Source organism: Apiospora aurea, assembly GCF_038362705.1.
Source record: "Apiospora aurea strain CBS 24483 chromosome Unknown utg000005l_segment0_segment0, whole genome shotgun sequence".
Taxonomy (NCBI): Eukaryota; Fungi; Ascomycota; class Sordariomycetes; order Amphisphaeriales; family Apiosporaceae; genus Apiospora; species Apiospora aurea.
The window spans coordinates 5,399,479-5,416,359 of record NW_027117392.1 but is presented as its reverse complement, the minus strand read 5'-3'; the positions used below and the strand labels follow the sequence as shown (position 1 = coordinate 5,416,359).

General features: G+C 54.0%; 6 protein-coding genes across 6 annotated transcripts; 3 read left to right on the top strand and 3 right to left on the bottom strand.

The window, feature by feature from the left end:
• Positions 1–572: 572 nt before the first annotated feature.
• Positions 573–2,859, bottom strand: PG986_008203 (peptidase family M49; the record flags this gene model as incomplete). Its single annotated transcript, XM_066844425.1, has 3 exons — positions 573–1,534; positions 1,600–2,639; positions 2,735–2,859. 3 exons carry the CDS (start codon positions 2,857–2,859, stop codon positions 573–575), a joined length of 2,127 nt encoding a protein of 708 aa, XP_066700537.1.
• A 4,011-nt stretch (positions 2,860–6,870) lies between these two features.
• On the top strand, positions 6,871–7,636 carry PG986_008202 (uncharacterized protein; the record flags this gene model as incomplete). The annotated part of the gene is made up of 2 exons (XM_066844424.1): positions 6,871–7,143; positions 7,202–7,636. 2 exons carry the CDS (start codon positions 6,871–6,873, stop codon positions 7,634–7,636), a joined length of 708 nt encoding a protein of 235 aa, XP_066700536.1.
• A 2,065-nt stretch (positions 7,637–9,701) lies between these two features.
• PG986_008201 (2-oxoacid dehydrogenase acyltransferase) lies at positions 9,702–11,321 on the bottom strand (the record flags this gene model as incomplete). The annotated part of the gene is made up of 2 exons (XM_066844423.1): positions 9,702–11,053; positions 11,138–11,321. The coding sequence occupies 2 exons, from the start codon at positions 11,319–11,321 to the stop codon at positions 9,702–9,704; spliced, it is 1,536 nt and encodes a 511-aa protein (XP_066700535.1).
• Positions 11,322–12,032: 711 nt separating this feature from the next.
• Positions 12,033–13,583, top strand: PG986_008200 (uncharacterized protein; the record flags this gene model as incomplete). The annotated part of the gene is made up of 4 exons (XM_066844422.1): positions 12,033–12,316; positions 12,358–12,441; positions 12,559–13,168; positions 13,569–13,583. 4 exons carry the CDS (start codon positions 12,033–12,035, stop codon positions 13,581–13,583), a joined length of 993 nt encoding a protein of 330 aa, XP_066700534.1.
• Positions 13,584–13,991: 408 nt separating this feature from the next.
• PG986_008199 (uncharacterized protein) lies at positions 13,992–14,737 on the bottom strand (the record flags this gene model as incomplete). Its single annotated transcript, XM_066844421.1, has 2 exons — positions 13,992–14,603; positions 14,669–14,737. 2 exons carry the CDS (start codon positions 14,735–14,737, stop codon positions 13,992–13,994), a joined length of 681 nt encoding a protein of 226 aa, XP_066700533.1.
• Positions 14,738–15,416: 679 nt separating this feature from the next.
• Positions 15,417–16,579, top strand: PG986_008198 (60S ribosomal protein uL29). Its single transcript, XM_066844420.1, has 3 exons — positions 15,417–15,637; positions 15,971–16,336; positions 16,448–16,579. Exons 1-3 carry the CDS (start codon positions 15,635–15,637, stop codon positions 16,457–16,459), a joined length of 381 nt encoding a protein of 126 aa, XP_066700532.1. The 5' UTR covers positions 15,417–15,634; the 3' UTR covers positions 16,460–16,579.
• The last annotated feature ends 302 nt before the right edge of the window (positions 16,580–16,881 follow it).

Sequence of the window (16,881 nt, the reverse complement as noted above, 5' to 3'; positions counted from 1 at the left end):
CTTTCGTCGCATGGGATGATTTGTTACTTTAGGGGCGAAAGGCAACTAGAAAGGTCGCGATGAACAGGCTTGCGGAATGTGGGCGGGCTTGTCAATTGCATCTGGACGTTGAAGGTCATGGTCATTCGGTCACATTGATTCTGGCGTCCGTAATGAGGTTTACAGTCAACAAACAAAAAGAGAGCATATGACAAATCTCTGGTCGGTTCTGGCTGTTATACAATGACTACACAGCATATGGCGTTATTCAATGAGGAATGGGAACATGTGATCCATGGTACACCTATGCTTTGGGCTAGAATGCTCTATGACCGACCATGCGGTGCCTCTGTAATCCATATCGTCGCAGACCTGCTTGTATTGCGGACATGTGTGACGTCAATCAAAATAATCACGAACAACATGATAAGCCGGAGCCTTTTAGGTCCGCCATCCCATGAAACGTCTAATTGTCCGATGATTTTCTCTAGCTTATTGCCAATAACATTCAAGAGAGGTAACATACTTGTCCATCTCGTGGATCAGAGCCTCGCCATTCCGGATCTCATAAGGGTGGTTGGTGCTTTAAAGATTCAAGTCTCGCGCTCCGCCCAGCTCTGGATCATACCCTCGAGGGTAGCATCGTAATGCTTGATCGTGACCTTGCCAGTGGCCTCGTCCAAGTACGAGTTGGCCTGGACAAACACCTTGCGGGGCTGCTTGTTGCGGACGACCTCGTCGCGGACCTTCTTGCCCCAGTAGTCGGCGTCGACGCCCGACATCTCGTTGAAGAACTTGATGCCGGTCTCGACGTCCGCCGTGGCCTTGTAGATGTGCAGCTTCTGGAGGTAGTCGCCCACTGCCTTGCGGCCGGTGGTCAGGATCTTGGAGCGGTCGATTTGGATCTTGAGGTCGCGCACGTCGTCGCCGGAGTACTCCAGCTTGCAGAAGTCGTCGCCGGCCTGCAGGAAGCACTGCAAGATCGAGAATCGAGCCTGAGAGTGAGGCTGTCCCCACTTGCGGCTCTTGGGGTCGAACATCTCCAGGGAAACCAGGCCGGCTCTAGCCATCGACAGGTAAGAGGTGTATAGAATATCCCCAGCTTCGCCATCCATATCGACGGAACCGTCGCCAAAGCCGAAGATCTTAAGCACGGGGAACTCGCAGCTAAGGAACATGGCTACCAGCTCTGCTCGGCACTCCTCGTAGGCACCGGCTATGCTACCGAAAACAGAGCCCCAAGTCTGGCCAGGCTTATACCATGTAGTGACGGGCTTGCCGGTCAACGGGGAGACCGGCGGGTTTTCCTTGTCGAAGTTGTATTCGCCCTTGGAGGTTTTCTGCAGCAGCTTTCCACATCCGTGTCCAGTCAGTTCGTGCAGACCGACCTGAACCTCGAACGATGCATCTCTGTACTTCTTGTACAGGTCCAGGTCCTTGTCTGCGATGAAGGGAACCTTCTCGTTGGGTGCCTTGGCAGACAATACATTACCAAGAGATACGTTCTTGAAACCCTCAGATTGTCGGATGTCGTCGTAGTTGGGAATGTTGATGCCTAGCAGGTGTCAGCGGTCAATTCTGCAATCGCCCCTGCGAACCGGAGGCTTGGCAAGCACTTACCGGCAGGGATGCCCGATCCAGCAAAAGTCATAACCTCAAGCGAGGTGAAGTCGGGCGCGAGGAACTTGTCCTTCTCGAAAGACTTGTCCCACGGCAAGAGGGGAATGAGACTCGGGGCAGCATCAACCAGAGCGCCGAAAGCCCTGGTGCGCTCCTGGTTTACGACGGCAGCAAAACCTTCCCATTCGCCCCTGATTCCAGCCGGATCTCTGTAAGTCTCAATGAAGCCAATGTTGCTCTCCACCGCGGGACCCTTATCCCGAATCCAGAAGCGTTGGCTATCCTTGAAAGAAAGAAGCGAACCGTCCTTGAAGGACTTGGCATACGCATTGTACATGTCTCTCTGGGTCTGGTTGGAGCCATTTTCGGCAGCCTTTTTGATGCTGTGGGTGATTGCGGACATCTCCTTAGAATGGTCGCCGTAGACGAGCTTGATGGTCTTCCCTGCCAGCGGGCCGTCGCTGACTTGGAACTCGATCTCCTTGCCGATGTCACCACCTTCTTTGGGGACACTGGTGTCTGCAGAAGCAATCCAAATCTCGAAAACCTTGCCACAATTCCTCTTGGCGAGTCTTGTATTCTCGGGCAGTAGACCCTTGTCACCCATCCAAGCAGCGACAGCGTCAATTTCGTCCTTGGTGATGTCTGACGACTCGGGATAGTAGGTGGTCATGTGACCCTCCTCCGGATATCCCAGATGCATGAGCCCGGGCTTGTCTGACGAGAAGATATCGCCATTGGTGGCTGCGAAGAACTTCTTTGCTTCCGGGGAAGTGGACGCGAGGGCCGCGACCGAAACCTCGGAGCATCTTGGGATGAACTTGGAGTCTCCGAAGCTCTTGTAGTTGCCGTTGTTACCAAGGAACTGGGCGCTGTATTCCAGGAACAGCTGCAGTTCCTCATCCGAAATGCCGGCCTTAGACTGCAGAGCCTTCCAGTCGCCCCCGGTGCTCTTATGCAGTGCTACGATGAAGTCGTAGATTGCCTCAGATTCCGGCGAGATCTGCCGTAACACGATCCTTGTGCCTGCGAACGAGGCTCTTTAGGGGTGTGTCAGTGCTACGTCTGTGAGAGGCACACCTGCACGATCCACTTGTCACGTGTGTACGGGGGTAGTAGAAGTTGACGGGCTTACTGGCTAATGAAGTGAGCATATCGCTTCTGCTGGTCGCTCAGGGCCTCGAAGTGCTTCTCGATCTCCAGCCTGACGATGCTGGGAGGCGAGTCGGCCAGGTAGTGTTTCAGCTCGTCGGCGTGCATTTTCGAGGGCGTTGCGTAGGCTCGGGCCCAAAGGTGCTGCTTGTTCTGGTATTTCAAGGGTTGCGATGCGGCGGCAGTGGGACGTGAGGCGGGGTGCAAACTGCCAGCAGTAGTGAGGAATCTAGATCTCGAAAGGCCTTGTCTCAGAAGACTTCGCGGAAAGGTTGAAATGGTCATTGAGGAACGGGAGAGGGGAAGTCGGCGCGCCGTCGTTTGCCGTAGCCGCCGCCTAAGGTTTCTTTCCACTTTGATTCAATGCCTTCTTCACATAGGCTGAGCCGGGGCCCAATAAGCTTTCTGCGCCGAATTCTCCGCAGGCCGACTGCGTGCAGGCTTGCAGCTGGCTTCTACCTAGTCACACACGTAAGCTGCAGCAGCGTTAAACCGTCTGATTGATTGATGTCTCTGGTCCTTTCAGGTGCGTTGTTTGTTCGACTTCTTAGGTGTTAACTGTCAATTGCGAATCACTCATGAAACGGTGCCCAATTACCAAATCAGCTTCGTAAGAGCACCGGCCTTGGGACGGTCTAGATCTGTTGATGTCATGGTTAAGGCCCAGGACCCAGGACCCGTATCAGCCACAATCGACATTCATAAGCCGGGCAGAAACAACAAGAGCTGGGGTGTGCCACAGACTGATGATGAGTCAGCCATGGCCAGTCCAAGTCCAAGACCGCCCGCAGTGTAAGGTCAAGCAAGGAGCCCGGCCTTCATCGATAGGGGATACCTTGCTCGGATCTGACCCTTTGCATGGTACTCGTAGTATGGGGTGGCTGGTATCCAAGGTCCTCGTACGGGGCGGATAGGAGACTCTCGAGGGCATGAGTCCTCAAGAAGGCGTTTATGCAAAACATGCAGCTCCCAGTCTCCGGGGGCCAAAGATGAATCCGTGCCTGTCTGGCGACCGTAAACATGCGTGCTTTGCGACCGCTTTGCAGAATCTAGATTCTCTAAAGAGTATTGCACGGCGGTGCAGACGCATAGATACATATGTTCGCATGGACTGGCCCTTTTATGCCCAATGGAGCTGGGTAACGCATACCAAGTCTCAGGTGGAAGAATACTTAAGCGGCATCCAAGTCGCAATGTGACAGTGGCCAAGCAGCCAATACAGGAGGATGTTTGGCTTGAATACATGTATTTAGGTAGGTAGTATTAGTGCTGGGAAGCCATTGTATCTTTCGTTAGAATTATCCACACGGGCACACACCAACGATCCTTACATAAAACACTCTACAACCAGCCGTAGTATCACGAATACCGGCTGGTGTGTGTGTGTTGCATGTTCGCAGCACCGAAGCTGTAATAGCGACCTGAGTCTATCTGGTGTATAAAAACAGCATCCACTCTCTAAGAAACTTTCGGGATAAACAATCTTGGAAGTCTAAGCATATAATAGATCACCCGACAGGATGACAACAAGAGTACATAGTGGCCAAAAGTATCTCAAAGGTTAAATAGAATACCGTACGGAGTCTTGGAAACAATCAAGAAACCCACGCCGGTTGCGACAATCGCAGGCCTATAGGATAATACTTGGGCCATCGGGCTTGGTCCGCATGAGAACCGAGATGTGATGCAACCACCAACCCCAGGTTGGGGGTACCCTACCTGCATCTGCGACAAGCACTGAGCGACGGGATCGAACGGCTAGAGGGAACCAAGCTGTCTTTGGCAGCTTGATAGGACGGGTACGTTACACATTCTCGATGATGAAGTTTATGATGTCAAATTGTATTACCGGCAGGCATGCGATTTGCCAGAGGCTGCCCACGCAATTTATGATGCTGCATCTGCTGGTGGTCATGCGACCCCGAAGGCACATTGTGGTAGTGGCCAGCAAACAAAACCGAACGTTGCATCGCGGGCTTGCCGGCACTTGCCCTGCCTATGAAGCCGCGTGCGCGAGAATACCTACCTCAGTCAATCAATTCCAGGCGGGGCAATGCTGACTGAGTGACTGACTTTCCAGGGTCGCATTCTCCTCCCCGTAAATGGGAGATTGATATGCGAGGTAAGGTTTGTGAGGGATCGTGGGAAAAAATCGCACACGAGACGTCATTTTAATTTGCCCGTCAGGGCGTCTCTGACTGGCTCGGTGTCACGCAGGTAGCTCGACGGCTAATTTAGGCAAGTCCAGTTAGGCGCCCCCCACTGACCACGTTTTGTCCTCCACCACGAAACACGATGGAATTGGGGAGCTTCAAGCACGCCTCGACGAGCAGGGCAGATTAGTTACTGTACCGACACTGACACTGGTGTTGGATGACTGTGCATGCCTTGCGTGAAGTTGTCCCTCACGACTCTCTCGTTCGGTTGATTGACCGCCTCTCCAAACCGATCATACATTGGTCATCATATCATAAAAGTTTCCCCCCACGCCAACCCCCATTTGCATCGACATGTCCAAACCTGAATTCCAATTCTCGGAATCCCCATCGGCTGAGGTGAGGAGTTCACGCTAGGCCGATTGCTCGCTAATAAGTCTCCCTGTTTCCGTAGGAGTCTTTGCCCGCTGCCCTGCGCGCTGCCCCGAGCCGAGCCTGCCCTGGCGAGCCTGCCCGGGGAATCCGTCCCATTCGAAGAATTCCAGAAAACACCCCCTGGCATGTTTTATGTGCTTTAAGGATGCGATCCCGGTCAGTGCAACCGTATTGATTAATTCGATCCCTACCTGTGCCCCGTCACCCCATGCATGCCCGCTGGTCACACGCGCAACAAACAGCAGAGAGGCCAAAGGCTCTGCTCAATCTCCCTCGTCTATCCCAAGGGCGTGTGCTTACTTTCTTACATGCCTTGGCTCAACTTCGTGGCCGGCTGTCACTGGCCAGGCTATGCAAGATGGATGTAAGTATGTACCTACCTACTGTAAGTTGCGACTTTAGAGCTCGGCTGGCAGGCTGGGCTTCTTGCTTCTTCTGGCTGTTCGTGTTGGACTGGACTTGCTTAGCAGCCCACTTGGACTCCATCCATTGGAAGTGTGCGCAGCGCAGGCGGCAACACGGGGCCGGGTCTAAATTTGAGACGATCCTACCGGGAAAGATGCCGTCATGTCATGCTGCAATCAACTGCATCCCTCCCTAGCCTCCCTCGCCCTTCTGCACCCCCCAAGCAGTACCCAAGCTGCCAAAGGGCCCCCTTCCCCTTGATACGCAGAAGCTCTTTACTGGGCCAGCTGTCGTCCTGCCCGCCCATCTGATTCGCCGGTGGACCCTGGGAGTTGCCATCTTTGACGTGCATACCACGACGCTAGCCCGGTGAGGTGCTTTTCCCACTGCCAGGCTTCCGGTCAGGCTTCCAATTCTCTCCTCCCCTTCCCAGCCAGCGAGCCTCTGGCCAACCCGAGCCCGAGCCCAACAAACTTGGCGGAGCTGGTAGTTCCAGGTACGCTGCCACTATGACTCTACGGACCGTCGCCCATGGGGACGCTGTTCTAGCAACATCTAGCGGTTCCAATCTGCATGCGCCAAACCACATGTGCACACACATGCACACACACACCCCCCATTCTCCGTATTCCATGGCTCCCGCAAAATTTTATGGCCATCCACCCAGGGGCTAGCGAGCGCTTGGTGCTGGGGAAGAACCGGCTGTTAGGTTCTGACATCAACTATACATATAACACCATCCTTGCGCCCTCCAAGCTCCACCCTCTGTTGCCCAACTCAATATTACCGCGAAGTTTCCTCCCGTTTCTCCTTTTCTCTCCCGTCCAAACAGTTTGCCCTTCTTCGTTCTGTATGATCCTGACTACATACATAAATCTTGTATTCCCGGAACCAGTCTTACGCTACACAGAGAGACCGCCGCCGTTCTGTTTTCCTCTTTGCTGTCCACTGAATAACAAGACGAGTTGATTGCTGTTACACCGAGCTTCCCCAATAGCTCCCTCCTTTGGCTTGGCGGACGTTTACTAGTTCACCGAACGTGGTGTTGCCAGCGCATGCTCTAGAATATTATATCAACACACACACACACACAAACACATCGGCCCTTGATTCCCGAGGCACGATGCTTTCCTACGACCATAAGATTTCTTCACTGAATGGGGCTCCCACACCTGCCCACCCGAACATGACTTCCAACATGAACTCTTTGGGCCCCGACCCTAAGCCGCTGAACACCATCATGACTCCCAATGTATCAAATGCTGCAAGCAATGGCCAGCCCGCGCCAAGGCACCACCACATCTGGCTCGTCACAGGCCCTGCCGGCTGTGGCAAGAGCACCGTTGCGGAACACATCGCAGAGACTCTCAGTGTACCTTACATAGAAGGGGATGAGGTAGGTCGTGCACCAATGCCGGAACATTTTCAACACATGGCTAACGCGAGTGGCATAGTTTCACCCACCCGCAAATGTCGAGAAGATGCGCAATGGCATCCCACTTACAGACGCTGACCGATGGGACTGGCTGACGCTACTGCGTGAGGAGTCGCTTCGGCAGCTGGCCAAAGGCAACGAAAGCGTGGTACTGACATGTTCTGCACTGAAGCGCAAATACCGCGACGTCATTCGTGTCGCGCCCTACTATTCGCACGATGTCTTGCTACACTTCATCTATCTGCATGCTCCAGCGGATGTACTGCAAAAGCGGGTGGCAGCACGGCAAGGCCATTACTTCGGCGCGAGCATGGTGGAGAGCCAGTTCAAGATACTGGAACCCCCCAGTGCCGAAGAGACGGATGTGATCAGCATTGACGTGAGCCAGAGCATGGCCGAAGTGCAGAGGGAAACGCTGGACAAGGTGCTTCACACGATCGACGAGGCTGCATAAGCAAACACCTACTCCTGCATGAGATCAGATAGCATGGGTAGAACGGAACTACTGCGGCAACGACTGCACAACTCCACTTCCTTGCCTGTGCGACCGGTGCATCTCCCAAGCAGTCGAGGCACAAAGTTTAGCCGGCGCTCTAGACAGTGTAGAAGCTCCCCGGGGCAGGAGACGGTGGAGGCAAGTCTCCGGGACTTGCGTCTTTTTTCTCTTTTGGTTCAGCAAGCACGCAATTTAGGAGACGAATACGAACAGGATACACGACTGGCGAATCTGCACGGCGCTCCGGGCCCCAAGATGGCAGGCATACTAGGTGTTCACGGAGTTCGGTTTGATTTGCCCATGGCAGTTTTTGCCTTTTGGGCGTGGAGGTTAGAGGGGGACTTTTTGGGTTCATTTTCCGCACCAATGACATGCTGCCTCGCCTGAGCACACTCCCACGGCGGGTTCTCCCACGTCATTGGTCTGACGGTTTTGGCGCCTGCATTGGAATTGGACAATGCTCCCAGGCGGCATCGTCCTTCCCCTTTGATGATGAGTGTTTTCTGCCCCAGGCAGCGTCAAGGCTAGAGATATCGGTGGAGTTGAGATGGAGGGAAGGCGTGTATAAAAATGCTTGCAGCATTTGCTATTTCTACCATGAAAGACAATTGATATCCAAATTACCTACCTGACACTCTATAATGCTGCCCAGGTAGCCTGGCGACTGAGTCATTTCCGTGATCGACCTGGTGCCAATTCGATCATCCAGTGATGCCAAAACGGACTTCAGCCGCTAGATTTGCCGCTTACCTTTACGTGCACCACCACCCTGAAAAGGACCTCCCACGCACGCCCATATCGGCCGGAGAGCCCCCCTGTCACTCGGATGTATACCGGTCTTACTTGTATGCTTTTGTGGATTACGTATCTACTTTTGGATGATACCTCTTCCCACATCCATCCATAGAAGGAGCGGGAATGGGACAAGAGGAGATTACCCCTCCCCCTCACTCCCCCAGTAGAAAAAACACGGGAAGCCAATCAAGAGCCGGCGGACCTAGAAGCCGGTGCAGCGTGCAGATAGGCGCGAACGAGGGGGGAGGAGGGTAGTTATCCATCCGTTGTCATCGTATATGTACAGTCAAGGTAAGGTAGGTAGGTATGTAAGTAGCTAAGCGCGCCCAAAACTGCCTGCCCCTTAGCTGCGCGGTACCGCGCGCTCGTCAATCCTACCACACCTTTTTTGAACCGGTGTAGACTGCCCAAGCATGCAGGGGGGTCATATTATATGTGGTATAAGCTCGGTGAGAGCCATGAGCCATTTCCTCACTTTTGTTGTGACCGTTTGCCTTGTCGCGTTTGCCAACTCTTGCAGAAATGACAGGAATAGCAAAGATGCCTACTGAGATAGATGGCAGATGGCTTTATTGGACTACTTGCAGCTTCTGGGTTGCACGTGTGTCACGTCGTTTCCCCTTATGACGTGTAAACATTGCATTGACATGTACGGTTTAGACAAGAACATAAAACGCGACTAGCCTACATCCTTCGCCAGCAAGCAAACAATTGAAGATATATCCGGACGGATCCCTATTGGCAGTTTTTGTCTACGACTATAATCTGCGGGTTTAATTAAACAGACAAGAGACCCCCCTCCCCATACGTTGGGCCAGCATATGCCCGGACGTCCATGTGACCAACCGGCCACCTCGCTCTTCTCCTTTTGGTGGCATCCGGTTCCCTGTTCTACGTAAATGCTCTCATGCTTAATAATGCCTTTTAAGATTCCATGGCTGACAGACCAGGTTGGGTCATATCATCCCCGCGTTGAACGCATGCACAAGCTCTCCATTGCAGACAACATGCAGTATTTGTACCCGGTGCCGCCCATGCCGGAATCCTGGCTGCCTTGTATCATAGAATGGCACACAAGTCCGAGCGCTGCAATGCAGTGCGCTGGCTCCGACAGAGGCGTGACCAGGCCGGCAAAAGACCCTCCGGAGAACGATGCAGGAGAGGAGGGGGTTTCGAGGGTGTTATCGTATGTATGTGCTGACCATCGATACTAGGGACGAGTCGAGTTTTACCGAAGATGCAGAATCATCTGGTCCGGATGCTCGACCAACCTCCTTACCACATCGGCGGCCCGGGCCATGGTGGCGCCATCGACGACGCGATGGTCAGCGCTCCAACTGAAGTTGCAGATCTGCTTCTTGACCACATTATCTTGCTCGTCGAATCCGGGCACCTCGCGCATACGACCGACACCCAAGATGGCAACGGCCTTGTCGACAATGACGGGGGCCAGGTAGGTACCGCCAATGTTGCCGATATTGGAGACGGTGATGGTACCACCGCTAAGATCCTGGACCGATAGCCGTCCCGTTGTTGTGAGGTTCTGCAGACGCACGAGTTCGGTCGCGATCGCGTACACATTCAGCGACCCGACATTCTTAATAACGGGCACGAGCAGACCTGACGGCGTGTCCATGGCGATGCCGATGTTGTGCTGGCTACGCATCACGAGGCTCGGCTTATCAGTGCTGCTGTCGATATCGACCCGCGCATTGAGGATGGGATACTGGTACAAAGCCATGGACACCGCCTTGATGATGAATGGCAGGTAGGAGACCTTGGCCAAGGCGCCCTTTTCCTTGACCAGATTCTCGTTCAGTCGACTGCGCAGGCTGTGCAACTGGGAAAAGTCAATCTCGTCGGCGTAGATGAAGTGCGGGATGCTCAGGGACCGGGTCATGGCTTTGAACATCTGCGCTTGCACGTTGGTGAGTGGTATCGGCGTCTCTACCTGTGCAGTGTCCGTCGGTATCTGAGGATAAGAAAATCCAGGCGATGATGGGTTTGCGGGTGCTTGGGGCGGCGTCGTCGCCCCCGTTGCTGTGCGGCCCTCGGCGAACTTGTAGACATCCTCCTTCAGTACGCGCCCGTCTTTCCCTGTCCCTTGTACCTCGGTGATATCGACCGCCAATTCCTTTGAAAGATGGCGCACCGCCGGAGTTGCCAACGCGCCATACGAGCCGTTATTCTTGGACGTTCTAGACTGGCCATTGCTTTTAGTCAACGAAGCTTCGGTGGGCGCCGGTGTTGCTGCTTTCTGGTGTTCGGCAGGCAGGCTGCTTATTAACTCATCATTCGAGGGCACTGATGCGCCTGCCTCTTCTCGCTTTGATGGCTCGGGGACTGACAATGCTTCCAAGTCTTCTTTCTTGATGTCGCCTTGGATATCGATGTCCACAAACGGCTTGCCGACCTTGGCCATATCACCGGCCTCATAGTGTAGCTTTTTCACCACGCCGCTGAACCGACTGGTGATTTCGACGGATGCCTTGTCGCTTTGGACCTCGCAGAGTGGAGAGAACTCCTCGACTCGGGCTTCGGGTTCGACGAACCATTGAATGATCTCGCACTCCACGATGCCTGTTACGTAAAGCGGAAAACGTGTAAGTGATGGCTTTCAATGCCAATTGAGTGTCGGAAAGAGAAGCGGTAATGATTACATACCTTCACCAATATCTGCCAGCAATACGGGCTTCACCACCTGCAGCCGTGTCGCGGAATGGAATCCCTTCGCCCATGACAGGTGTTGTTGCCGCTGGCCGTAAGCACCACCGACGACGGCCTGGTTCAGGGCCTTGTATAAGTGCCATTGACGGCGGATTGCGCGGGAACTTCGCGGGAGAAACATGGTGCATGTATATTAGAGATCTCTCTATATGTTCTCTATATAATCTTCAAGGAGAAACGAAGGGAGGGAGTGAGGGAAAAAAAGCAAAAAAAAAAGCACGCCTTTAATCATTGATCCTAAGCACCGCCCTGTCTCTGGCGGTGGAAATTGAAATGCCCAGGGGAATGACGGGCGGCGCTGGGGACAGAGCCAACCAACCCCGCGAGGGGCCGTAGTTAGCCGAATCTGGGGTTCTGCCGCTGAGAGCCGGTGCTGTTCGGCCTTGTGATGCTCTGTGACGTTAGCGTGTTCCTGCAGATCCTGGGTCTCGGCTTAGTTTGGATGGCTGGATGGCACCTTCTGTGTTGCAATTTGATGTTTGCGTTATCAATGAATATTACTCAAGTGCCGTATCTGCTTCAATGTTGTATAAATCCCATCTGGACTACCGTGACCTCGGGATTGGGACAATTGAACTCGAGACTACTTAAGTAATCGACGATGGCACGCCAATAGCATCAAATGATGGGGAACTGGCAGGGTACAGGGGTGTTCCAGCAGATACGACTTTATCTTAGCGTGACGTATCCGATAACAGCTCCACCCTAGCTCGAAGTATGTAAATTGTTCAATTGCCATCTCATGCAGGGGACTTTTGCATTCAAGAAGCCGTGTAGTCATAATTCTTTGTCTGCCCGCCCCCCATCGCTCGAAATGCTAAACAGCAGAGCCATGTCGCTCGCGCCCCGGCGCCAATTGCTCTGCCGGCTGTGCCAAAGCCGGTCCTTCAGCACATCCTACCGGTGGCTCGCCGCAGAGCAACCTGGCGCCACCAAGAAAGGTGCCGCCGCCGCCGCTCCGACGGGCGGCCCCTCCAAGCCAGCTGCTGCTGCACAAGCGCCACTGAGGCAGGTCGTGCCGCCGCCCTCGGAGCAGTTCGCCGCTGCCCCCCGTGCGTATGGCAAACGTGTCGAGGAGTTCACGCCCGTCCCGCTGAGTCGGCCGATCGGCATGGCGTACCCCCGGAGGAGGGGCAAAACACGGGTATCGACGAAAGGACCTGGAACCAGCGCCGCAAGGAGTTCTCGACCATGTCCAGCTCGGCCCGCTGGTCCCAGCATCTAGAGAGGAGAGAGGAGTTGTATGTTACCACCAAAGATCTTCCCTCTTATCTGCATGCCGCACACAGCGAAACCCGGCCTTGGCAGATGCTACCTAGGGCAAAGTAATATAACGCTAACCTCCCAATCTTTTACAGAAAGGAGAAGTTCCGCCGCCCCTATTTCCGCGACTGGGGCAACCTGCAGTTCCACAAGGGCAAGACCTTCTACCCGCCCCCGCGCCTCTTCAAGGGCGACGTCTCGCTCTACTTCCCGAACCTGTACGGCCGGACCCTGCTCAAGGGCCGCGGCAGCCCCGAGCGCGACACGACGCCGACGCTCGAGGGCAAGACGTCCATCATCTCCGTCTTCAGCGGCACCTGGGCCGAGAACCAGGTCAAGTCTTTCGCCGGCGCCGCGCAGAACCCGGCCCTGGCCAAGCTGCTCGAGGCCAACGGGGACGTCGCGCAGCACGTCAACGTCAACCTCGAGCCGGACCGGCTCAAACACATGCTCATCCGCCTGTTCGTCGGCGGCATCCGCCAGCAGGTGGGCGAGACCAACTGGGACAAGTACTTCATCGTCAGGAACCCGCTCTCGGACGAGATCCGCGAGAACGTCGGCCTGCTGAACGGCAAGGTCGGCTACGTGTATTTGGTGGACAGCCTCTGCCGGATCCGCTGGGCCGGCAGTGGTGAGGCCAACGATGAGGAGCGGGGGGGGCTTGGTCAAGGGGCTGCAGAGGTTGATCGACGAAGAGAGGAAGAGGTCGTCTTGAAGATAGACGTCAAACAGCAAAACGATTCAAATATTATAAAAAGCACATGTAAAACTTACAAGCATGTCCGACCAGCATGGTCACATGTTCTCATATAAAAAAGATACCCACCTTTCTATACGCACATATTGTATTTTTGTGAGTCTAAGTATACTGTGAGAAAAGTCCGCCTGTACGGGGGCCGTAAAGAGAATATAGATAATAAAAAAATAAAAAAATAAAGAAAGAAAAAAGGAAACGGAAGCAAAAATAAGATGGTTGGGGTAGTGAGCTCGTTGCTGGGTTGTACTATCTCTCCCATTCTTATGATACACTCGAGGGTATGGAGGATAAATCAAGAGAAGTGTATTACTGACCTCCAAATCCGCCAGTTACTGGGGGTACACTCAGCCCGAAGGCAAGTAAATACCCAACTACATTTGCTTGAGCAAAACATCTAAGCTCCGGGACTCTTATGCTACTGTCCCTTGCCGAAGCTGGTCTGGACGGCTTGAACAACAATCAATATACAGAGGGGCTGGCAGAGAGATCCCATCACTGTATCCTGCCTTTATAGTCCACAATACAACCTGTTCTGTTGCCCTTATGAAACCGGAACGCCATGCCACGCCAGTACCTATGCAACTCGTAAGACCAGAGGTATCGTTATCTCTTTCTTCTTCACGGCCATCGCTCTCACCATCACCCCCTCTACCAGAACCTGGTTTGGCTCCGCACGACGAAGGGCAGCAGAGGGGGAACCACCACCATCATCGCCACCGTCGCCATCACGATGACCGTTGCCAGTAAATCCAAAATACCCTTTGTCCCCCTTTACAGAGCGAACCAGAACACCAAGAAACAGAATGCGATGAAGGAGCCCATGATAATACCGTCCCTTCGCTTCCGGGCCGAGATCTTGCCGATGAGAGAGTTGAGCCCGGGCACCTGGCTGGCGGCCAGGGTGATGCGGCGGTTGATATTGGCGAACATCTCGCGCTGCAGGTGGAAGCTCTCCTGGGTGGCGTAGGCCTGGCTCAGGACACTATCGACCATGTTGTGGCTGTTGTCCACGCGCGCGCGCTCGTCGAGCATGTACTCGGCCTCGGCGGCCTCGGGGTTGCTGGCGTGGTAGGCGTCGATGTCGGACCGGACGTTGGACAGCAGGTTGGCGCGGTTGCGCGCCTCGGCCAGGTTGCTCCGCAGCCGGCCCAGGTCGCGCCGGTGCTCCGTCAGCTTTTCGCGCAGCAGTGACAGGTTGTTCTGCTTGAGCGCCGACGCGCCCATCTCCGAGTCCAGCAGCCGCGCCAGCTGGGCCACGACGCCCTCGCGACGCTCGATTACGTCCTCCAGCTTCGCCTCCGTCTCGCGCTCTTCGGGGGTCGGCTTCGGCGGTATGTTGGTGACTTGGGCATATTGCGAGTATGTGTGGAAGAGGGTCTCGGTCTTTGATTATCGGATTAGTATGGATGGTTCCTCGGATGCGACAAGGTGTCCCTGGCGCTTCTTACTTGGGATTCTAATGCTCGGGCTTGTTGTCGCAACTGGGCCCAGCCCGGGTTTCCTGCAGAGGCCGCCATCGTGTAAGGGTGTATGAGTTGTCGCCTCGAGGAGCGACTTGGTTGATTAGAACAAGTTGATGCTCGAGTAATGCAGTGCAGTTTCTACTGGGCTAGTCAATGACATGCCAGTCCGGACAGGTTCACATGCGTCGAGCTTTAGTAGCTGCCAAAGGTGGATAGTTGTTGATTTGGTTGGTATGTACTAATTGGGCGCGGATAATGGAGACATTGAAACACGGTTGCTATTTCTCTTTCATCCAATGTCCACGTCGAGACGCAGTCCGACCGACTAGTTGGGAGCAGCAATGGTAGAGAAAGTTGATGGATCGGTCATTGAAGTTGCTGGTACTTTGAAGCCCGTCCATGCGAACATGGAATCAATAGCGCAGTCAATAGGGGAGCTGCCCAAGTATCCGTCCTTGAAAGCGAGCGTACCAGCACCAGCACAGCACCAGCATACGTACTACTGGTGCGTCAATGGATGGACTTTGGGCAACATTGAAACGCCGTAATGCCGAGGCTTGAAACAAGGCAGCGTCACTCACTGGCGGCTGCTAGGCAGGTCAGAAGGCGGGCTGCCAGGGCGTGGCTTAGCCTCTTACATAAACCAGCCAGATGTGGCTGGGCACATACACCCCCCCCCACCAAGATACCAGATAAACTGATTGCAGCTGATTGCCGTGCAGTTTTTGGAGCGCTGCACCACACACAACCCTAAGTTCGTTTTCCGCACCAGAAAGCACAATTTGGCCGGCCCCCAGCACCCGAATTGGCTGACCCCCGATTTTTTTCCATTCGAACTAGGAGGAATCGTCAATTCTGAAATCCAAACCGACGAGGAGGAGACCGTCAATTCCTGCATCACAGCAACAACCTCAGTCCTTTGTTAACTAACTCCAGCAGCGACGACTCAAAATGGTAAGTCGATTATCATTTTTGCCCTGATCCCATGCACCTATGCTCTGTCCCTCGGGATACGCACGCGCCATACAAATCCATCGGTACAAGCAGACGACGGACGACCAAGATGGAGAAGAAGAAAATGACACAAAATTCGACATGCCCGTCCCGATTTTCACGGACTGCTGCTGTCAAACCACAACTTGACACCTCGCCTCATACCACCACTCAAAAAGCAGCACCATGACCGTCACCGTCATCATCACCACCACAATCACCGATGAAACACATCTTGAAGAATTTCTGTATGGGGCATTATGGGGCTAACCAAAATGTTTTCTCTCCTCACAGTCTACCTCCAAGGTTAAGGCCGGTACCCTGTGGTCCAAGAACAAGGACGAGCTGGTGAAGCAGCTCGGTGAGCTCAAGACCGAGCTCGGCCAGCTGCGCATCCAGAAGATCGCCTCCTCCGGCACCAAGCTCAACCGCATCCACGATCTCCGCAAGTCCATCGCCCGCGTCTTGACCGTCATCAACATCAAGCAACGCAACCAGCTCCGTCTGTTCTACAAGAACAAGAAGTACCTGCCTCTCAACCTCCGCCCCAAGCAGACCCGCGCCATCCGCCGCCGGTTGTCGCCTGAGGAGAAGGGCGCCATCCTGGAGAAGACCAAGAAGCGCAACACGCACTTCCCTCAACGCAAGTACGCCGTCAAGGTATGTGGTCACTCTGTTTTCCTCTATTCTCCTTCTATGGGTAGAAGCTTCGTACCGGCGAAGTTTTTATCAGTGGGTCGGACCAAGTGGGCTAACTTGACAAAACCGCAGGCCTCCGCATAAACGAATGACTTTGGGGTAAAACGGTAGCGACGGGGTATTCTGATGCTTGTACGTGCTAGGTGATGGAGGCGCGGCCGGCTATAGATGAATGATACGAGGCAAACGGGGAACGAATAGTATCCTTGTCCTCGACAAAAAGGGAATATCTGATCTTTGCATGGCATCACACGGCTTTTCGGTTCATCAAACAATGGTCACGGTGTTATGAGGTCGATTCTACGCAGCAAATTTATAGCTGCAAAATGAATTGCGCATAATTTGCGTTATGAAGTATGTCTCGCTGGCCGTACACGATGCTTCCCGATTTGGTGACCTGAGGCGTGACATTCGAACTCATGCCTACAGCACCAACGCCGTCATCTCACTCTGGCCATATCATGTCGAACCCGGATTCTGCAGAAGCTCAAAGGTGTGCATTAAAG